General features: G+C 39.8%; 1 protein-coding gene across 3 annotated transcripts in view; it reads left to right on the top strand.

The window, feature by feature from the left end:
* The first annotated feature begins 1305 nt into the window (after window positions 1-1305).
* Window positions 1306-24347, top strand: part of ARHGAP25 (Rho GTPase activating protein 25) — an 89304-nt gene continuing 66262 nt past the window's right edge. For all 3 annotated transcript variants that reach the window (XM_074398829.1, XM_074398814.1, XM_003922669.4), the window contains exon 1: window positions 1306-1755. In XM_074398829.1, coding sequence (XP_074254930.1) covers window positions 1695-1755 — 61 coding nt within the window. In that variant the 5' untranslated portion in view covers window positions 1306-1694. The remainder of the gene's footprint in view (window positions 1756-24347) is intronic.

Raw genomic sequence — 24347 nt, 5'->3', positions numbered from 1 at the left:
AGTTTGAACGCTGACAGGAAGGATCCGAGAGAGAAAAAATTGATGATGCAATAGGGATGGGAGAGTGGTAACAGCCAGTTCACCCACTGTACCAAGAAGGTCAGGGGTACAGCTTGCATGCAGCTAGGTGAGCAGCTAGAGTGAGGGAAGCTTGGGGACATTCTTTCCCAGTTACATCAATTTTCTCAATGAAACAGGGAGCCAAGGTCATCAGCGTGAGTAAACAAGTGGGAAGTGAAGAAGAAAGTATGACAGAGTCATCTAGGAGAGTTGGAGAATAAATGGAGCAAGGTGTGCGGCTTAGATGCTGGCTAGCAGTGACTGTTCTGAGCACTTTGTACTGGCTTTTCTAAAAAAGTCTTGCAACAGCCTATGAAGTAAGTGCTATTATTCACCCACCTACAGATGAGAATTGAAGCACAAAATGGTCACGAAGCTTGTCCATAGTCTCACAGAAAGAAAGCCAGGATTTGACTACCAGTGATCTGTTTCCAGGGCCCAAATAATTAATCAGTAGGTTAGGCTGATCCAGTTAAACTTATGAAAGCTTGTCACAGAGCTGAACTAAATAGAATAGAATAAAGATTGAATTAATGTTTGTGGGCAACCACTCTGTGTCAAGCAACCACTCTGTGTCAAGCTCTGCACTAGATTCTTTAGCAAAAATCCTTTGAGTTGTGGGGTTATTATCAACCCCGTTTTACTGATGAGGACATTAAGGCCTCAAAAGATTCAGTTGCTTGTTAAAAGTTGAAGAGCTAGCAACTGGAAGCCCACACCCTGTATACAGCCCACACACCCTGATTCTAAAGCCCATGCCCTGTGTGCAGTGCCAAAGAATGCTTACCATATGTGAGTGGGTCTACCTAGCTTAAGTTGATTCATTAAGTCAAATACGTCAAAACCCTCCCTACATCAGGCTGAGATCACTCACAAACTTCATCCTGAGCAGCTGGAGAGCTTGGGACACAGTCTTTACAGCAGGAAGAATGTAAAAGAAGATAACTTTGGGGGAATGCTGGTTGTTTTTCTGACCATTTTTAGATGCTTGATCCATTAGGTGAGGAAGAAGAGAGCTTAGAGTTGAGGTATATGATGGGAGTCTGGACATTTTCTTTTAATTAAAACTATAGCCTTTTATAACAGAAGCACCCATTCTGGTTTTTCAAGCATTTCCAAAAACTATTTTCTCAAAACAGAGTGCTCATAATGTATCATCCTCACTGAAGAGCCACCCACTTCCTCCAATGCAAGGAAGCAGACAGTTAAAAAAAAAAAAAAAAAAAAAAAACCCCGAGAGGCAGCAGTTGTTTATCACAACCTCAACTCAGTGAGGCCTGAGATTCTTTCGAAAAGGAGCTTTGCTTCCCATGACGCAGAGGGAAGTGTCAACTGGGACATTTCTGGTAAAATTGAAAGCTAGAAAAGCAGGGTGCCAGCCCCTGTGGGACTAAGGGTGCAGGCTGGGGGAGTTTGGGTGCCATCCTTAAGTGACAGATGGATGGACCTTTCATCTAAGAGAAAAGAGGAGACACGTTGGCAAATCAACTTCAAGCCTAAGATTGCTTGTGAAGCAATCATAAGGAGGAACAAAAACAGACACAAAAACAGAGGGAAAGAGGGAAAAGGCAAGAAGGACGCAAACTGTGGCAGACTCTCCGCTTCACTAACTACTCACCTAAACTGGAAGCAAAATGTCCCTAAAATTGCCAAGGACCTGGGATTTCAACCTGAAAGTGGAGGCTGCGAAAATAGGTACGGTTGGTGTCTTTTCATTGCTTCTGTGATTCTTACGTTTACCTGGAGCACCATTTGCATGTTGGTCTGCAGGGAGCATAGTCTACTTAAAAATGGATCTCACAGCAAATCTGAGTTTGAGGGACCATTTGCATTTAACTTGGCATGGCAGCTCCAAGTTCTAAGATGCTGGGAGGAGGTTCTCTTTCATTTGGACAAAACAGTGGGATGGAACTCCTTGTTGTGCCTGATCTGGGGTACTTTGGATGATTTAAGGCTACAGATCACAAACAGAACTGTGAGTTTTTAGCATTAAAAGTATTAAAGGATAATAAAGACCCTACAAAACAAAGATATAATTAAAGGGACAGAATGGGAGGGTATTCTTAGATGAGTTGGAAAAGAGATTTTTTTTTATTATTTTAAGGGAGACTGGCATATTTTCTGAGATAGTCTGACCTGTAATCTATACCCTTTTCTTCTAATGATGATGGTAATACATTATGTTTAATCTATATATTTGTTAGGAAGTTCTTTATATAGATTTCTTGTTATTAAATTGGTCACAGTAATTCATGGCAGAGCAATTGGGCTGAAAACTATTGCCTACATTTATGTATCTTGCCCATATTATGAGATAACTTCCTTGATATTAGACATAGGTAAGTATTAAGGTGTTTCTAATAGCTTGGAGGAATTTTGCTTGGAACAAGGTTTATTTAGATTTGAACCTCTAATGGGATTAAGTGTGCTACTAAAATAAGTGCTGTATTGAAAAGTCACAAGCATTAATGATATAGGTCTGAGAAAGGATTGGAAAGAAAACAGAATAATCAGAAAAGTCACTTATCTTGATAACCAGGAGAGATTAGCATTCCCTAATCAGGCTATGAATGATTGTAGGTTGAGGTCAGTTCAGAGAAAAGATAGTGTTCATACCTCTTACATAAGCAAGAGATTTTCTTCCTAACTATCACTGATGTATATGAACTTGGCTAATGCTCAATTTATGTCATACGAATTCTATGGTTCTGTTCCTTTGAAAGTGTCCTGCTTCTATGTAAATAAAGTAATTCTGCCCTTTTTCCACCTATGTTGGAACACAGGTTATTAAGGTCTCACTCTCCTTTGGTTTAAAAAACAAAAAAAAAAAAGTTGAGATAATTCATAGTTAAATGATTTTTTTACTTAACACACTAGAGCTCATGACTGCATATATTCAGGTCTAGGATTTGATTGGGTGAATTTCACGATTTTTACCAATGTTTCTTAAAGCGTGTTCCCATGGATAACCTACATCAGACTCACATCAAGTGCTTGGTAAAAATGCAGATTTCTGGGCACTATCCTTACAAAATCAGAATCTCTGGAGGAAGGCCCAGGATCCTGCATTTCAACAAGCATCCCAACTTCCATCCCCATCTGATGAGGAACTCCTACTGTAGGTACTGTGGTCTGTGTTCACTAGCCTCAGACAATTATCACCCAGCTAGTACAGAGCATAGGACTTGGACTTAACTGGGCACACAATAAGTATCTGTTGGCTGAATGAATGTTTAACTACAAGCAGATGATGTTATTGAGTATTACTTAAGGAAAAAATAATAATAAGGACATAATGAAATACAGAAGAACCCTTGTCATTATCCATGCTGTCTACAAGTTTGTCACCCTGAAGGACTGGACTACAGTAGAATGCATTTGTAAGTGTCAGGTAAACTAGAATTTGGATCATGAGCCAAGTCCTCTGATGGAGGAGAGCCCTTGACTCAGTCACAGGACTTCCAGTCCCCTCTTCAGCTTCCTGTGTTCAGGTGTAACTACAGGAACTGGCCTACCAATATATGAGAGAAACTTACCTCTATTGGGCTCTTTCCAACTGGGAGTTATGTCAGGGAAGTCAATAATCTCTGTTTTTAATGTTTTCTCAACCTAGATACCATTGATGTTTTGGGTTGGATAGTTTTTTGTTGTGGGGTCTGTCCTGCTCATTGTAGGATGTTTAGCAGAATCCTTGGCCTCTACCCACTACATAGTGGTAACCTCTGCCCTACCATTACCAGTTGTGACAAATAAAACTGTCTTTAGACATAGCCAGTGTTCCTTGGGGATGGGGATGAGGGTGTTATCTTCTCGAACTGAGAACTTTTGGAGTAGATGATAACCAAAAGGGTGGATTATAAGGTCACTTGGGAATAGAACCCAAATATTAACCCATGATTCACTCTCTAGCTCAATTTTTTGGAAGCTTTTATTGAGATCTGTCCTCAGGGAGCCAGGCTATAGCTTAGGAAAGACACTAGAATGGGCAGCTGGTGAAACAGCAAGACACCGACCCAGAATGTGGCTCAGGAGAGGGGCCCTAGCTTTTTTTTTTGATGAGCTATACTTCCAGTTTCCCTAGAGTCTTGTTAGCTGGAGCAAAAGTGAAAGTCTCTGAGAGCAATGGGAAGGGCTCTCTACTATACTTCCATCTCAGAGCTGAAGGAGGTCTTGCTGGATGGCAGACTCACCTGCATCCACTACTATGAGCCTGACAGATTTTCATGCAGTGAAGAAAAAATGTCTTAGAGCTTCCTGCATCTGACCTATTGATCCTGGTGAGAATAGGGGTTGGAAAAAAAAAGAAAAATGCAGAGCAAATAGTCTTGACTTGAGGTGGAGCCAAGAGCGCATACTTCTTCCTTTGGTTCTTTATCATCTTCAGTTTTAGGATCATGACAGACTTTCACTGCCTTCATGCAGTTACTCAAATATTTTGCTCTTTAATTTATGTATCTTTTTAACTGAATTGTCATCAGTGGAGGACAGGTCCTGACTTTCTGGATCTTCAGTCTCAAGTTACAGGGCTTTCTTGAAAAAGCTACATGGCTTCCCAATGACCAGGCCAGTCTACATGAGCACATTTTGTGCCTTATTTGAACACTGAAATGTTGGTTCCCCAGGCTGGGGAATCCTGAAGCCATGTAGCCCGTGGTGAATTGATCTGTACTTGTTTGATGTTCAGCTTTCTGGACATAAGAAAGCAGTGAGAGCTTTCTTTACAATTCATTACCAAACTTACTATGTGCTAACCAGACCAGCCTGGGTTATAGACTGAATGTAGGCTGTTTGCTGTGCCCAAAGTCTTTGCTTTCCATGAGTGGTTCTTAGTCTCTGATAGATAAAGGTTCCCCACATATGCAGGTAGAGGCTCTACTGAAAATACAAAAACAAAACAAAAAAATTAGCCGGGCTTAGTGGTGGGCACCTGTAATCTCAGCTACTTGGGAGGCTGAGAAAGAAGAATTGCTTGAACCCCAGGAGGTGGAGGTTGTAGTAAGTTGAGATCATGCCACTGTACTCCAGCCTGGGCAACAGAGCAAGACTTCGTCTCAAAAAGAGAATACGAACATGTCTCTCTTAGACAGTGAATAGCTACACAAGGGAGTTGCTCCTTCCAGGACTCACTCTGTTTTTATGCAGAGGATACATTGTTATTGCTTGTTTAAGTAAAAATGTCTGCCCATATGTTGCTATTGACTTAATATTTAGGCATAAATTAAATTATCTCCACAAAATGCATGCTTCCTGCTAGCCAGGCCAACAGACTTCTGGCCATTTGCGGGGAAAAGGACTGATATCACCTCTGGACTTTCTGCAGCAGCAGCAGAGTGGGGACCAATTTAAGAGGTGATGGGAAGACAGGATCTGGTCTTCTACCCACTCATGTACAAAATTCTCCCTGTGCGTGCTAGACAAGGTCAACTTAGATTTTGTACTTTGTCTGAGACTGGGCACTTGGATTGGCAGAGGCTAGCTCGGTGGTTTTTGGTGCCTGTGTGTCTGAAACTAGGCCTAGGTTGAAATGCCCTGTGGCCCTGGCATGGGTATACATCACTATAAGTCACTTCGGTAGTGGTAGTGCTGCCCTGTCTCACAACTCACAATTATGAACCATCTTCACATAGCATCCAATAGGAGAATTCTATGCAGACTCTGCCAGCTGTGTAGTCCTTTTGAGTAAGGCCCACTATGGGGGTGCTGGAAAGATGCTAGGACCAGTTGAGAGAAACAAGTTGATGACAATTGTCCTATCACACACAAGGCACCTTGAGGAAAGAAGCTTGTATGAGGGTGCACCCTGGTTGAGTGGTCTGAACTTGTGTTAAAATACAAGAGATGGGAGGGAGTACAGAGCAGAAGAAATTCCCAGTTGTGACCACAGCAATTGAGACCTAATAGTACCTGGGAAGAGCCAGGGAGAGCCACAGCGAGGCCCAGGCAGATCGCGGGGATTCTGTCACAGAGGATGGCATGGAAATTTTGTAGAGTCCCCAGACAGGAACTGAGATACAAAAGTTACAAGGAGATAAAATAATTTACATTTCTTGTAAATTATTTTTCTTGTAAATCTTTTTTCTTTGAAAACTTGTTTAAAAACCAAAAGTCATTTTGAAAAAAAAAAAAAATTACAGGTCTGCCAGCCAAATATGAAGACAGTCTTGCTGGCTGTACAGTTCAGTGGGGGAAGAGACAAGGAAATAAAACTGCAAAGTGGTGAGAGAGGTGCTGTGATGAGAACAGCCATGGGACCCCCAGATAGTACCTAAGAGGAATTCTGGCCCTGCCACCCCTGTTCCCATCACTGCCATTCAACTTCTTTAAGATACAGGTGCAGATGTTCTCCAGTGGGCCCCACATCTTTCTCACAGTGATTTTCCTGCACATTATATCTATTTTTTTTGGAGAAGCAGAAGGCTTTGTACTATCTATAACTCCTCTGCATGATGGAATTAGATGGAAAGTCTTTATGATCTGGCCCTGCTTACCTGCCCACCTCTCTCTTGCCACCTCCCCTTCACCTGATGGACACTGGAGACTTCAGCCACGTCCTCCCTTCTGCAGCTCCCAGCTCTTTCTCATCAGCCTGGAGCCCTCTCTTCACCTGGGGCTCCCTTACCACCACCCAGTTCCTACTCAAACTTTGGTCACGTGTAAACATCTTGTCCACGGGGAGTCTCTAGGTCTTCTCATCACTGGAGAGAGAGTATAGTAATCCTTTCCCAGGTCATTTAAACAGAGAAGTTTACAGCTCTCAACACTATGGACTTCCTTTGAGATAAGAGACATGAACATTTCTGGACATGCAGATATGAGTCAACCCCACAACCAACTGATCCTTTCTTTGGCTTTTGAACAAAATGAATTGTTCTTAATAAAGTATGTAACACCAGCACTCTAGGCCCTCACTGGGGAGAATAACCTTAAATTGCCTGAAGAAAGGAGCTAAATTGTCCATTGACTCTTGTTGATAAAAATGGGAAAGAGAAGAGGAGGTGTGGTATAGGAAAGTGTACATGAGCTTGGGACTCTGCTCTAAACAGCAGTGAATCTGGGGCACGTTGCTTAGCTTCTACAGATGAGACTAGTAACACATATGCTGAGAGGAAGAAAATATTTCATGCACATGACATATGTTAGGTGCTCAGCAAACATCTGTTTCCTTTCTTTGTAGAAAGTCTCATTTTCAACCCCAGATCAGACTAGAGGCTGCACTTGGACCACATTATCTCTCAACCCTCACAGAATAGGGCTCACTGAGTTGTCCTTTAATGGTACATTCTCAGTTTATATCTTTCCTGCAAGTAATGATTTCATGAAATCTGCTCCTGATTGCACTGGAAAAAAAATGAGAATGAAGAATGGACAATGCCAATGGCTTCTATGTATACCTTTATGTGAGAAAGTTGCTTGGGAATTCAGTGCTCGGAAAATAACTTTGTCTTTTTTGAGGGACTGCAGTGCTTCCTCCTTTCTAGTAAGACAGGAGTGCAACTTAGTGTGTTTTCTGCTTTGTCTTGGCTGCCAGAAAGCTGAGCTAAATTTGAAGCTCAGTCATAACTTCTAATGCCCATTCGATTAGCATACTTTTAGTCTTTGTATTTGATAAGAGTTTATATGTTCATTGCAAATCATTTCCACACTTTTAAAAAATTTTATTTTTTAAAAATACAAATGGGTGTGGGTGTCACTATGTTGCCCAGGCTGGTCTTGAACTCCTGGGCTCAAGCAGTCTTCCTGCCTCATCCTCCCAAAGTGCTGGGATTACAGGCATGAGCCACCACACTCAGCTTCAGATTTCATAGTTTTTAGTAGTGACTGAACATTACAATTTATCTAAGAAGAGTTCAAGGAACATTAAAATGCTGAAAGTTATTTCCTTTAGTTCATAAAGTAAAATGCAATCCTATGACCACACATATTCCTTCCCTAGAGTTACATAAAATTATGAAATCTTCAGTACATTCAGACCGATCATTTAATTTTATTCACTCATTGATTCACTCATCATAAAACATGTATTTGCTCACCTGTGTGTGATAGGTACTTAAGCAGCATTGCCCTGCTGTGCCTTTCACGCTGCATGTGAGCGCCCTTCACCACCCTTTCATCTTTCTAAAGAAAGTGATGCTCAACTTTGCTACCACCATCTATTCTCTTTGAGCTGTGACCGACTAAGGTGAGAGCTACTGCACTCTCTCCTTTCCTTCCTCTGCTACTGATCCACCCGCAAAACATGCACACATGGATCTCAGCTCTGGATAGGGCTGGCAATACCCACTGCTGGAATTCTGGCCTATGGCTGCTGAACCATTTGCTTCCTTGTTAGTTTGGAGTTTCAAAGTGAAAGAGGAAGTAATAAGACATAGAGTTCCTGAGTCTGATGTGAATACTTTTTAATATTTTTAAATAATTTTGTAAAGTTTACAAAAAGAATTTTCTGACATAGTATAAACTAACCATAATGGAATGAGCCAGCTATCGTACATCCTGGCCAACATGGTGAAACCCCATCTCTGCTAAAAATACAAAAATTAGCTGGGTGTGGTGGTGTGAACTGGTAGTCCCAGCTACTTGGGAGGCTGAGGCAAGAGAACCACTTGAATCCATGAGGCAGAATTTACAGTGAGCAGAGATCATGCCAGTGCACTCCAGCCTGGCAACAGAGCAAGACTCCATGTTGAAAGAGAGAGAGAGAGAGAGAGAGAGAGAGAGAGAGAATAAAGAAAGAAAGAAAAAGAAAAAGAGAGAAAGAAAGAAAAGAGAGAGAGAAAGAAAAGAAAAGCTGGCTCTGGGGCCAGATGGTCTGAATTTGAATCCCAGTATCACCAATTGGTCACTCTGTGACTTTGGTCCTTAGGTTTTCCAACTGTAAAATAAGTGCAATCCTAGTGCTAACTCATGCAGTTATTGTGAGGATGAAAGATGATCTATGTCAAACTTTGGCATAAGATGTGGTATTCATAAACACTAGTAATTATCATTATTGTCATGGACATTAACTGCAATGGAGGTCTGACACCAACTCCTTTGACTCAAGTTGTGGTAAAAACCTCAGTCAGCAGTGCCAGGGTTTTGTTTGTCTCGGTTAAGTTTAGTTCTTCTTTCTTTTCTCTAGACATACGGTTTTTACATCTGCACATCTCCTTTCCTTCCCGGTGTCTGTCCCTGGCTCACAGTACACATGCTGGTCTGCAGTTGACTCGTCATGTTCTGTTTCTTACTCTTTATGCTTCCAAATGCCATATATTCACTTCCTTCTCAATTTGCATGAATTGTATCAATTTTGTCTGCATGGCTATTCTTGTTTTCTTCCTTTTTGCTTTGTTTTGTTTGCCTGTTTTTGCCAGTTCTTTTCTAAATCAGTAAAAGGCCTAAGTTGTGACTTTTCTAATAAGGATAATGATAGTTTCTGGTAAGTTTCTTGCTGTAGAAATGTCATTGTCTCTGTGCTACGGCAGGAGCAGTTCCTCAAACTTTCCTTGCTTTTGGTAGGCAAAGAGTGACTGTGGGTTGTTTGCTGCATGGAAGACTCTCCTCCATGACTTAGTGCTTCCTCCTCTAGAGCTGCCAACCCTCTCCTACTGTCATGTGTGTCTCTGGCTGCTGAAGTGAGGTTGGAAGTTGTTAGTCTGGGCTTCAGGGGCTCAGTGTTTACCTGCTTGTGATCACTTACATGTGGGTTACAGCAGTGGCAAAGCAGTGTTTCCTATTTGCTGTAAGAGTCCTATACCTGGCCTAACATTCTCTTTCAGATCGTTATTTGTAGATATAATTGTGGGGGAAGAGCAGGACCTTCAAAATGAGGCTCCTGTCTTTCTTGTCCTCGATTCTGCTATTGCTACCCAAGGACTCTTGTGCATGCATTTTTCCCCTTTGACTATCATTCTGCATTGGATTCCATGCACCTGGTCATTCATGGAAGCCAGAAATCCACTTTGCTAGTGGGTGAGGAATCTTCTTAGGCGGACAACTCAGAGTTAGGATGATAGCAGATATAGAGTTGTCACCTCCAGACCATTCTCAGCCCAGCCCTTGTGCTCCGTCTTGAGACCAACCTGTTTGATCTTGATCTTGGCACTGATCTTCTTTCTCTGAGCAGTCCTCATTCTCCTTCCCAGGTAGAGTGACAGCTGGCCTGGTTTGTCTGGGATTCGGGGGGTTCCTAGGACATAGAACTCAGTGTAAAAACCAGGAAAGTCACCCTAGAATCAGTTCTTCAGGCTTGGGAAAACAAAGCTGTAATTGTGATAGGTGCCGTGTATATTTCTTGAATTGAATTTCCTGAGAAGCCACACAATGTATGGTAAAAATTGATTTAGGATAAAATATCTTTAAATCCAGAGTCATTATTCTTTCTTTTTAGTACTCATGGTTAGAAGTCCTTCCAAATTCATTTTTTCAGCATCATTGAAACTGCCATGCTAGCTTCCTCCATCTGTTTTCATGAAATCTTTTAGTCTTGCTCACCTTTTCTCCAGAAAGATTAGGAGCCACATCTGTCAGTGTATTGCAAGGTACTTCTTTCTAGGATCACAGAAAAATTCCTACCCTGTGAGTCATATATATGGGCTTTCTGGATATTTTTTTTTTTTTCTTTCAACTCTACCCCTCCCTGCCCATTACCATGACCACCACCCACCTCCTGGGAAGGCTTCCTGAATTATGCAGGTACGGTTAGTCCCTCTCCCTTCCGTGAGATTGTTCTGTTTTAATCATTTTTTTTCTATTCTAATTGACACATATTTATTGGACACTTGCTATGTGCTGGACAGTTTACGAGGCTCAGAATGAAAGACGATGAAAAGGATTAAGATTCTAACAGTCTCACTGGAGACACTCTGAGGAAGTGGGACTGTCCCACCGAAGGGAGTTAGACATATGCAGCGTGACTGTGACTGTGACATTTAAAAAGCTGACACAGAGTTTGTTCTGTAAGAAAAGCTTTTCTTGGCCCATTTGAGCAATAGCCCCTAGATATCTACAAGGGGCAAGTTTTTTACATGTTCGTTCGAGTCTATATGCTCCTTCCAAAAAGCCACAAATCAAGCTTCTAATCCCACATTGTTATTCTGATTTAGAGCCAATAGAGAGTGCCCACAGACAACGCAGCTGCATTTCCACCAATAAATATGGTCTGTTTTCATTATTTCTCCCCAGGAAACCCTGGATTTAACCAGTTTTCTGGTCAGCACAAAATTATCCCAGTCTCATCCTTCTGTGGCCTTAAATGCCCAGTGCAGTAATGAAAGTGATTGATAATGTAGTCAACTTTGTGTCTTCACAGATAAAAAGTAAGATTCCAGATAAAAAGCATTTCCTGAAAGAGAAACAAAAGAGAGGCACTTGACTTAAGTAGGAAGCCATACCTGAATGTGGTAGGAAGTCTTTGAGAATGAGGCCCTTGAAGGCAGATGAGCCTGGGTTTGATTTCCAGCTCAGTCTTTTCTCATTTCTTTGACTTTGGGCCAGTCAGTTTAATGTCTCTGTGTCTCAGTTTTCTCATCTGAAAAATGGGGCCAGTAGTTCTGCCTCCTGTAGAGAGTTGTTAGATAATACTTCCTCCAACCAGCACAGCCACTCATAGTCATAAATAAACCACATCACCCCCTATAATTGTACCATCTCTGAAATCTCACTTTCAGACTTCCCACTCTTTGCCCACCACATCCTATGTGTGCAGCTCACCCACTCCAGCCACTCTCTTACATGACCTCAGTGAGCCAGCATTCCACTGTCTCACCATTTTTTCACTATCGGTTACCCATTAGTCCTCCTTACCACAGATTCATAACTAGCATTAAATCTACTACTGAACAGTCACCCTTAACTTCTCTGGCCATGTCTCCTCATCATAACCCCTAACCCTGTTTAAACCCAATAATCTACCTTCTTGGTGTCTGTGCCTGGACAGCTGAACATCACTGAAGAGAATCACCCCTGAGCTGCCTGGTTTCACTTTGAATTTATGACCAGTCATCTGAGGTGGGCACTCAGTAGAGCCAGACAAACAAACATACTACACCTACTGTCTTAGTCCACTAGTGCTGCTGTAACTAGAGACTGGAAAATTTATACAGGACATTTATTTATTACAGTTCTGGAGGTTGGCAAGTCCAAGATCAAGGTGCTGACAGGATTAGTGTCTGGTGAAGGCTCATTCCTTGTAGGTGATGGTCTCTCAGTGGCCTCATATGGCAGAAAGGGATGGAAGGGCAAAAGGGAGGTGTGCTGTGACGTCACTTGATGAAAGAGCAGAAGAAAGTGAACCGACTCCCTCAAGCCCTTTTATGAGGATCCTAATGCCATCCATCAGAGCAGAGCTGTGAGCCCCTCTCTATAGGTGTGGAGATGAGAAACTGTAAAAACAAAAGACACAAGACACAGAGATAGAGAAAAGAGAGTTTAGGCCCAGGGATTCACTGCCAGCCAAAGCGCAGAGTCTGGCAGTGGCCCCGAGTGCCTGGACACTCTGACTTATATTGAGTACAACACAGGGGGCAGGGCAGGTAGGGTGAGGTAATGGTGGTCAGTGACAGGGTCAGGTAAATCACGTGTCTTGGAGATAGGGGCCCAGGTCTTTCAAGTAGCCGAGTCGAGGAGAAAACCTAATGTCAGCACTTTTCTCATACTTGTCAAGAAAGAACAGAGACATTAAGATTTATGTTACTATTAGTGATTTTATCTTTTAAGAAAGGGAGGGACCAGGTGCAGAAGCGGAGCATGAAAGTAGATCTGGAACGTGACCACTGAGGCCCAGCATTACAGAGGGACGGTTAAGCCCCCGGATGTCTGCTGGCCTCCCTGACAGCCACCAGGCCTACCACAGAGCTTGGAGAAGCAGAGTTGTCTCCTAACTCCCCTGAGGAAGGAGATGTCTCGGGCGTTTTAGACATCTCCTTCCGTAGCTGGCTAAACAGCGGGCGCTTTCCCAGCACCGGCACTGCCGCACAGCCGAGGCGCCCTCCAGCAGTCCTTATGCGGGCGTGACAGAGGGCTTAGAGCATCTTGCCTGTGACAGAGGGCTTAGAGCATCTTGCCTTAGGATCACTTTGTTTACAATGTCATCTCAGTTCCATGCTTCATAACCCGATAGTCATTAGTAAAATTAAAAGATTATAGTGAGTATATATATATTTCTGTGATTACATATGAAGAACTATGTGATTTTTCATGATTATAGATAGGCATAACTATGTAACTATATCTCTAATTCTTTTCTAATTCCGTATTCATATGGGAAGAGGCTGAGGCTTCAGACCCTTGCCTTGGCACTTGAGGGGTCTCTGACGGGGTCTCCCACCCACATCTTTCAAGCCTAGATTATACTGTAAGCCTCTTCACCATTTCCCATCTTGCACTTTTCATGGCCTTTATTCTCCGCGAGCACCGCAGCGCCTGCAAGTGTCGATAGTTTCGTTGATCAGAGCAGTCACCCGGAGGCAAATGGGAATCGTGCAAAGGCAGCCTCAGCTCTTGAGCTGAACATTCTCAACTCCTCCTCTAAGTTAGTGGTTACCAAACTTGGCTGTCCTGGGGAGGTTTAAAAAAATTCTCTGCTCAGGTTCAACTCCAGACAAACTGATTTAAGTAACAAGGGCTGTAGTCTAGGTATTCGAATGTTTCTAAACTCCCAAGTGACTGGATATACAGCAAAGTTTGTGATCTGCTGCCGTAAGTGTTGCTAAGACCCAGAGCCACAGCACAATGGCAACATATCCCCAAAGTGTTCGCAATTGTGTTACTTTATGGTAGTGGTTTTGAGTTTTGCAAAACTCCCTTCTCCAAAAATATACATTAAAACATTATTTAATATTCCAGAGTACAGCTTTGAGTAATGTATTAACAGTCCATGAGGTAAAAGTGATGTGTTAGGAGGTTACCGAAACTAAAGGTGCAAGTTTTTTGCTTATGAGTAGTGGGAGGAGGCACTAATAATAGTTACTGATGTTGCTTGTCAACAGGCCCATGGAAATTAGAACAATACATCATTTCTCTTTCAGCAAGTCCAGCTGACATTTATTTCACCTGCTTTAAGCCTGAATTGCCAGTGGAGTATCCTAGAAGGACTTGTTTTTAGAATAACATTGCAGACTCCAGAAATTGTATACCATTTCTGACTCTTTCAAAGTTTTTGACTTATACAGAGAGTCTCATTCCATCTTAAGAGGGGTTAAGGGATGCTCCTCCTCACGCGGACCCCAGGAAGGGTGCAGGACTTGCTCACTCACCCAGCCAATTGGAGATGCTGGCCTAATTTCAGCTAGTCTTCTCACTCCCAACCCAAACCTATTGTTGGTCGGCCAGCGACTTTGGATGGAAACCAGAGGAGAAAAGGAGGGGCCAGGAAAAACTCGGGCATGTAAAACATGGAACCAGTTTTAACAGTGGAAAGCTAAGGTGGAAATACACAGCATACATAAACACAACTGAGGAGCCACGGGCTTTTGGCACATTTTAGAGGACGGTAAGATTATAATCCTCCAGTTAGCAGTAGAATTCCACCTCCTTTTTCTCACACCTGCCCTTGCCATTTTCCCTTTCTGTTCCAAACAACTTCGGAATGACTTACAATTATACCCAGCTAACATCTGTGTTAGGCCTATATTCTAGAAATTGTATGAAAAATTATATGTATATAGGCAGATTCTCAAAGGGGCCTGTAACCTCTCACAGGTTAAAACCATTGCTTTGTGTCTCCAAGTATAGAAAAGCACCTCAATCAGTAATCCTGTAATGTTAGTCTTCCTGGTCTGGGCCAATCCAAGAGCGACAACTAACCGGGAAATCCCTAGAATGGCCTGCTGAACGCTGGTCCTGGCCAGCCAGCTACGGGCCCGCATCCTGTTCACTGCGATGTGCAAACTGAAGCTGGAAGTGGCCACTAGATGGCGGCAAAACTCAGCCAAAATAGAGACGGCTTTCAGTTGGCGCTACCCACTGGCCAGCTGTGTAGGCTCGTGGCAGCCATTTCATTTGCTTCGAAATAACGCGACCATGAATAGTTGATTGAATTTTAGACCCCACGTAAAATCCTTCCGGACCCCACTTATTGTGTGGGGCAGGGATTTACTGTCCTTTCAATTCACTCAGTCTTTAAAACACAGAGGGCAAGCAACAAAATTACCCTCCATGTCCTGACATCTCCAAGGGAATAAAGCTTGGGACTGCTATAAATAAGGAAAACTTGTTAAAGTTCATGAAATCAGTTGTGGAAATCGTGGAACGTAAGTCATGGTTCCATTTGTTTTATAGAAGTGTAAAAAATGAAATATGTTCTTCAAGATAGAAAAAAAAAAAAACAGAAATATGAATTCCATGTAAAGGAGACACCTGCCATTTCTGTTTCCAAGTTCCCCTGGGGCCCATAGCCTTTTATTTAGTAGTAGGTTTCCAGAGGAGGGGTGGCATTATTGCTACTTTACAGATAAATGTAATGGGCCTCCTTAGGGCTGTTTTCCCAACTCCACCTCTCTAAGGGCTCCTGACCCAGTCTCCAAGGATAGTCACCGGCTTGAACTTTGACTTGAACATTTCGCCTTGGACATAGCCAACTAGAGCAGAGTAAACAGCTGACTCAAGCTGTGTCTATCTCATTTCCCCGCTCAGTCTGAGGTTCACAGAGAATGGGCATTTGTAAGTGAGTCCTGAAAATCAGAGGGCACTAAGAGGAAAGCCTTTGAACTCTGCTGAGAACTCAAAACCTGCAAAATCTGCCTTGATTTCTACTCCTCTTGAGCCATGATTTCCAACCCCCCAAATTTCCCTAGATACTGTGAAATAATATACTATGCTTCAAAAATTACACATACATATTATATATATATATAATATATATATATATAAAGAGATAGATGATAGATAGATAGATAGATAGATAGACAGATAGATATTGGGGTTTCCCAGCCTCATCACTATTTTGATCCAGATAATTCAGATAATTCTTCTTCTTTTTTTTTTTTTTTTTTTTTTTTTTTTTTTTTTTTTTTTTGGAGACAGAGTTTTGCTCTTGTTGCCCACGCTGGAGTACAATGGCAAGATCTCGGCTCACCGCAACCTCTGCCTCCTGGGTTTAAGCAATTCTTCTGCCTCAGCCTCTCCAGTAGCTTGGATTACAGGCATTCACCACCATGCCCGGCTAATATTTTTGTATTTTAAGTAGAGATAGGGTTTCTCCATGTTGGTCAGGCTGATCTCGAACTCCCGACCTTAGGTGATCCACCCACCTCAGCCTCCCAAAGTGCTGGGATTACAGGTGTGAGCCACCACGCCCGGCTGCAGATAATTCTTTATTGTTGGGGGCCACGAATTGTAGGGTAGTCCCTGGACTTTACCCAATAGATGACAGTAGCAGTCCTCCCTGTTATGACAACCAAAAGTATCTCCAGACATAAGCAGATGTCCACTTGGGGTGGATGGGTGGGTGAAAAAACCATCCCCCAGTTGAGAACTATTAGCTATCTATCTTTCTATTTATGTGTATCTAGATTAAACCTACTTGATTTCGTATCTGTTTCTTGCAACCAAAATATTAACTAAGACAATGAGAAAATAAAGGCATGGAGAAATGATGTGAAATGCTCATATAGTAACACAGCAAGTTAATGGCAGAATCAAGACTAGATAGCAGAGCTCCTGAACATTAGTGGACTTTCTGCTACTTTCCACAAGAGAACTCCTGTGCAGGGTCTTTAACCACATCAACTTGCCCAGCATCTGGCTTTCCTTTATATTAAAACCCAGTACTACTTGACTTATGGAAGGAAACGCTACGGGCTGCATTTTTTTTATTTGTTCAGGACCCCAAAATAAGTAATGTGGTCGAGGATCGTGGTAGGGCTTTCTTCACAGGAAGTTGAAGCAGGGATGGCATGGGATGGATTTCCCTAGCAGCTGTTAAAAGAGCAAGCTAAATGAAGGGGTGCTATCAGTCCACTCAGGTGTTACTCCCAGATCACTGGGGCAGATTTAGCTTGATGTCTCACTTGAATGTAGTCTTCCCCAAGTCGTGTTTATTCAGGTTACTTACCTCATCAAGTCGCTGGGGAATAATAAACATCACTTGGTTTTTTTTATTCAGAACTTGCATGATCTGTGGAAACATTTGAAGGTCAGGAGGAGGTGAGAATGTCAGCTCTGTGTAACAAACGTGCAACAAATGCGAGTAAATGAAAACAATATTTTAAAATTGTCATTCAGTAAAATGTGTTCATCTTGATCTGCAACTAGATGGGTTTTGTTAAATACATGGAGCCACATAACAACCAACACAATCAAGAGTTCCATCACTGTAAAAAGTTTTCTCTGCCCATCTAATCTAGTCAGCCTCTCTCACCGAACCCAAACCTGGGACAACCACTTATCTGTTCTCTGTTCCTATGGTTTTGCTTTTTACCAAAATGTCATATAAATGAAACTACAATGTGTAATTTTTGAAGCTTCATCTCTTTTATTCAGCATAATGCATTTGAGATTCATCTATGTTATCATCCATGTTGTCCTTTTTATTGTCGAGTGCTATTCCATTGTATGAATGTATTTATTCATCGCTTGAAAGATACTGGGGTTGTCTCTAATTTTTAGAGATGATGAATAAACTGCTGTAAGTATTTGTTTATAAGTTTGTGTGAACATAATGTTTTATCTCTTTTGAGTAAATATTGAGGAGTGCTTCTGCTGTGTCATGTGGTAGTATATATTTAACTTTATGAGAAGCTACCAAATTGTTTCCCAAAGGGGCTGTATCATTTTATGTTCCTACCGGCCACGTATAGAAGTTCCAGCTGTTTCTGATTCTCAATGATCCTTGATACTGTTAGTTTTTTAAAAATTTATGTTATTCTAATATATTTGTAGTAGTACCTCACTGTGGTTTTAATTTACATTTTTTTAATGACTAATGCTATTTGGCATAATTTCATTTGATAAAGTCTCAGATCAAATTTTTGTTTATTAAAATATTTTCTTGTTTTCTTATTGTTGAGTTTTGTCCTTTTCGGACATCTGATCTGCAAATATTTTCTTCCAGTCTGTGGCTTGCTTTTCACTCTCATAGTGCCTGCTTTTCATTCTCTTAGTTTTAATTTTGATGAAGTCAAGTATCAAATATTTATTTTATGGATTGTGCTTTCGGTGTCAAGAGTTGTTTTTGCTAATCTCAATCCAGTATATTCTGTAAATATTGAATACATTTCATAAATATTATAGGTTCTTTGAATCTTTTGTTTAACTCCTGTCTGCCATGACTTGCAAACATTTTCTTTTATTTTTTCTCTCCAGCACTGCCCACATGAACACACCCACACACTTAAGCACTATAAACACAGATTTCCTGTGTTACTCTGAACCCTCAACCCTCCTTTTCCAGGCCTCCTCCCACAGATCATAAAAGCCACGTTTTCCAAAATGTCTTTTATCACTCAGAGAAAACTGCTGGAAGATTGTAATGAGCAGTGCTATTTTTATAGCAGGACACTCCAAAAATATCATACTGGATCCTCTTTTTTCAAAATTATGCAAGTTAATTCAAAATGGCATTCTGAAAACTCACCCCCACCCCCGGCCAATACATCTGTCCCGGGTATAACATCTGCATGATATGTATTAACTGAATTTAATGTTAAAGTCCATGAATTAGTTACATTTATCTATTTGTATTTTGAAACATATTCCCATATATTAAAAGGAAAAGAAATTTTTGTATGCTTTTTCTTGATTCTGAGTACAACTTCTATCTACTTCTCTTGGGTCTGGTTTTAAGTTGGCTCATTTCACAATTGATACAATAAGGAAATGCCAAGAAAGAGGAGTGGGTGTAATGGTTGAGTTAAACAGTTAAAAGAGGAAAAATTTGATTTGTTCTTGAGCACACAAAGCAAATACCTTTCTTCCATTTCTACACTTTTACATTAAGATATTTACTATTTCTTTTCTAAATGTATCCTAAAGCAGCTTATTATAAAACATGTTATTTTATGTTTGTTGAATCTCTATAAGGTATATGCACATATACCAAAATATTAACTAAGACAGTGAGAAAATAAAGACATAGGGAAATTATGTGACGTGCTCATTAAATAAATGCTTTATTAAATGCTCAAATTTAATAAAGGTATATCCTTAAAACATAGCCCATAGAGGATTATGTGGAGATGGCAAAATCTATCCCCCCCCACCCCAGACAACAATTACTCTTTTCAAGTCTGTCTGATGTAACTATTTTGGAACCGTGGTGTCTAATCAAAACTGGCAACTTACAAAAGAAGGCTTGGACAGTGAGTTGCATTTAATTTCAGTGAGTTTCAGCTCTTAACACAATAGTGGCTACCCATCTTCTACCCCTAGCCCTGTGGCAGGCTTTCCAGATGTGCTTACATTCCTGGACCAGCTTGTGCCCAACTTGCAGGAGCCAAGGTGGGAAAAATGAACGCTGACCTATAAATAACAGGGATCTATGTTGTGGTCACTGATTGCTGCCTCTGATCACAGAGGTACAGACAAAAAAATGGCAACCATGTGTTTGTACGGCTCCCTGTTGTTGCAAGCACCTCCCTCTTTGACTGTAGTGACTTCCAGGGGATTTAAAGAGCTTGTGCCTTTTTCTGTCTCCTTCATTTTTCTCTTTTTCCCTTTTTGGGAGCCAGATATTGAAGACTAAGACATTCAAAAGTAACCACATATATGACGTGAGTTAGAAAGATATAGAACATCCCCAGGGGAAGTTGCAGCCTCAGAAAAGACTTAAGAAGACCCTAAGTTTGCAGCTCAGGCAGATCCTTGGCACAGAGACAACCTACAACAATTACAACAAACAAACAAAATCCAGCAAATCCTGGAGGAAGGAGGACAATCTGATTTATAGAGTTGCCATATCATTAGGTTCAGATATTCAGTTTTTAGCAAAAAAAAATATGAGGCATAACAAGAAACAGAAAAGTGTGGTCCACTCAAAGGGGAAAACTAAGACCAACAGAAACTGTTTCTCACAAAGACCTGATGGTACATCTGCCAGACGAAGGCATTTTTAAAAAACATTACATGTCAAAACTATGGAAAACAGAGAAAGAAGAAGTAAGAGGGAAATTGATAGATTTAAATACTTAACATTAAAAAGAAAAAAGATCCCAAATCAACAACAGGACTTTATAATTTAAGGAACTAGAAAAAAAAGGATAAACTAAATCCAAAGTTAGCAGAAAGAAGAAAATAATAAAGATTAGAACAGAGATAAATGAAATATGGAATATAAAAATAAAAGAGAGTCAACAAACCCAAAAGTTGGTTCTTCAAAAAGTTCAACAAAATTTATAAACTTTTAGGTAGACGGATCATGGAAAAAACAAAGAAGATTCAAATTACTAAATTCAGATATAAAAGTGGGGTATTACTACCTATTCTACAGAAATAAAAAGAGTTACAATAGTACAATGAGCAATTGCACACCAACAAATTTGATAATCTAGATTCAGTGGAAAAAATCCTAGAAACGCAAAACCTATCAAGCCTAAAATAAAAAAATAGTTTTAGTTTAAAAAAGAGTAAAATCCAAATATACCTCTAACCAAGGCAATTCAGTCAATAATAAAAAAAATCTCCTAATGAAATAAAGACCTGATGTCTTCAACCAAACATCTAAAGAACTAATACCAGTCTCTCTGAAACTTTTTAAAAGAATTGAAAAAGAAGGAAAACTTCCTCTCATTTTACATTACTTTGATATTAAAGCCAGACAACAACATTACAAGAAAATTGCAGACCAATATCCCTTGTAACACTGATGCAAAAATCCTCGGCAAAATGCTGCAATGGAAAACTGACTGCAAGTGCACATTAAAAGATTACACATCCAGACCAAATGGGATTTATTCCTGGAGTGCAAGGGTGATTCAACATACCAAAATTAATTAATGTCATTGGTACATCTCATTAACAGAATAAAGGGGAAAATCATACGATCATCTCAAATGATAGCCATGTGTCTGACAAGATTCAACATTCTTTCATGAAAAAACACTCAATAAACCAAGAATAGAAGGAATCTACCTCAATGTAATAAAAGTAATAACTCACAGTGAACATCATACTCAATGTTGAAAGACTCCAAGCTTTTACTCTGAGATCAGGAACAAGGCAAAGATGCTGACTCTTGCAACTTCTCTGTGGTATATAATACTTGAAGCCCTAGACAGAGCAACTAGGAAAGGGAGAGAAATAAAAAATATCCAAATTAGAAAGGAAAAGGTACACTTAACTCTGTTTAGAGGTAATATAATTTTTATGTAGAAAATCATAAAGATTCGACCAAATTGCTTTAAAACTAATAACTCCAGCAAAGTAGCAGGATACAAAATCAAAGCTCAAAAATTAGTTGCACTTCTATACACTAACAGTGATCAATTTGAAAAGAAAATTAAGAGAGCAGTTCCATTTACAATACCATCAAAAAGAATAAATTAATTAGGAATTCACTTAACCAGGAGATGAAATATTTGTACTACAAAACTGCAAAAACTACGAAACATTTCTGAAAGAAATTAAAGAAGAACAAAATAATGGGAAGACATTAGGTTGGAAGACTTAATACTATGCAAAGCAATCTGCAGATTTAATGCAATTCCTGTCAAAACACCAGTGACTTTTTTTGGGGTAGAAATGGAAAAACTCATTCTAAATTTTATATGGAGTCTCAAGGGATCCTGGATAGCAAAAGAAAGAAAGGAAGGAAGGAAGGAAGGAAGAAAGAAAGAGAGAGAGAGAACGCTGCTAGATAACTCACATTTCCTGATTTCAAAAACTATGTGATTACTTACAAAACTTACGGTCAACCAAAACAGTGTAGTAATGGCATAAAGACAAAAGTAGATCAATGGAATAGAATACAGTGTCTAGAAATAAACCCTTACATATATGTATATGGTCAAATGATTTTCAACAAGGGTGCCAAAAGAATTTAATGGGGAAAAGATTGTCTTCTCAAAAATCGTGCTAGGAAAACTGGATATCCACATGCAAAATAATGAAGTTAAGCCCTTACCTAATACTATATACAAAAATTAACTTAAAATGGACCCATGAACTGGATTTAAGGCCTAAAACTATACAACTCTTGGAAGAAGACATGGAGCAAAAACTTCACAACATTGAATTTGGCAATGATTTCTTGGTTTCAACACCAAAGGCACAGGAAACAGAAGAAAAAATAGTCAAATGAAACCTCATGAAAGTTTTAAAAATTATGTATCAAAAGACACTACTAATAAAGTAAAACAAAAACAGAATGGGAGAAAATATTTGCAAATCATATATGTAACAGGGGATTGATATCCAGAATATAGAAAGAACTCCTAAACTCTACAACAAAACAAAACAAAACCCCACAAACAACTTAGTTCAAGAATGGACAAACGACTCTAACAGACATTTCTCCAAAGAAGATATGCAAATGGACAATAAACACATGAAAAGATGCTATGGATCTTAGTAATCATTAGGGAAATGCAAACCAGAAGAACAGTGAGATTGCACTTCACACCCATTATGATGGCTGCTATTAAAAAACGAAGATAACACATGTTGGTGAGGATGTGGAGATATTGAAACCCTTTTGCACTGTTGGTGGAAATGTTAAATGTTACATCTACTATGGAAAACAGTATAGCAATTCCTCAAAAAATTAAAAATAGACTTACCATATGATCCCACAATTCCACTTCTAAATATACATTCAAATAATTGAAAACAGAGTCTTGAAGAGATATTTGTATATCATGTTCATAGCAGCATTATTTGTAATAACTAAAGCATGGAGGTAACCCAGGTGTCCATTGACAAATAAATGGACAAACAGAATGTAGTATATACATTCAATGAATATTATTCAACCTTAAAAAGGAAAGACATTCTGCAACATGCTATAACATGGATGAATCTTGAGAACATTACACTAATAAACTGATTCAAAAAAGACAAACACTGTATAATTCCACGTATACGAGGTGCTTAGAGTAGACAAATTCATAGAGACAGAAAGTAGAATGATGGTTCCTAGGGACCAGTGGAAGAAGGAATAGGGAATTACTCTTTAATGGGTACAGAATTTCAGTTTTTTAAGATGAAAAGAGTTCTGAAAATGGATGGTGATGGTTGCACAATAATGTGAATGTACTTAATACTATTGAACTGTACACTCAAAAATAGTTAAGATAGTAAATTTTATATGTGTTTTGCTGCAATATAAATAATTAAATCAAACCAAACAATAAAAAATTTAAAAATCAATTTCAATAAATGTTTTGTTTGATTTTTAAATTTTTTATTGTTTGGTTTGATTTAATTATTTTTTACGTTTCAATAAATGGAAAAAATAAATCAAATCAAACATTTCAAGTCATAACTGGAGAAAAATAGCCCAAATCAAATATTACAACTCATTTTTCACCTTCAAAAGATCTCGTATGCCAAGAGAGATGTGCTAAGCCAGAGGAATTTGGAATTGGGAGTGCATCCTGGTGTCCTGGGGTTCACCTGCTATGTCACCCACTCGTGGTTCGCCTTCTTTTACCTCCTGTTTGTGCATCTCTGGTTCCTGCTTCTTTAGCCTCTGCACAAAAGCTTAGTTGGTCCTTCAGTGACAACTGGCTAAAAACAAACACAAAAAGAAATAAAAATGGTGCTCTTCTAATTCTTCTATAAGAACTGTGAAGGAGTGGCCAGCCAAAAAAAAATGTCAAGCAGAGGCTAGTGTGTGGGCCCAGAAAGCCCAGGTCAGACAGAGGCACTACGGTTGCTCACAGATACATACAAAATAAGTCCTGACTTTTTTGTGAGGACCTTGGGTGATAAAAGAGAAACCCCCTAAAGCATTTTTCAGGGAGCTGATAATATTTGACAGCTTTGAAGAGAAAACAGAACTGCTGGATGTCAGTGGCAGAATCACGAAGAAAACTGCATTCTGCAAAGCCTTACTCAAGTACCATGAAGTGTAGCCCAAAATTGATAGAAATGCTGGTAAATAACAAAATTTTGTGAAAAAGTAAAATTTGATAATTTTTCACAAGTCACTAGCTGTAACAAAGACATTGTTGGGTTTTTTTTGTTTCGTTTTTGTTTTTGTTTTTGTTTTGTATTTGATTATCTTTCATGAATTTTAGAATCAATTCATTTTATCAAACTCTGAAAAATCTTTAGTGGAATTGCAGTGTCACAGCAGTGAAAATGTGCATAAACTCCACAGCTCTCCATTATACGACACAGTAGAAGTATCAGAAATTTTCTGCTGTGTCATTTGC

Source organism: Saimiri boliviensis, chromosome 1 (genome assembly GCF_048565385.1).
Source record: "Saimiri boliviensis isolate mSaiBol1 chromosome 1, mSaiBol1.pri, whole genome shotgun sequence".
NCBI classification, from domain to species: Eukaryota; Metazoa; Chordata; class Mammalia; order Primates; family Cebidae; genus Saimiri; species Saimiri boliviensis.
This window is presented reverse-complemented; position numbering and strand designations above follow the sequence as displayed.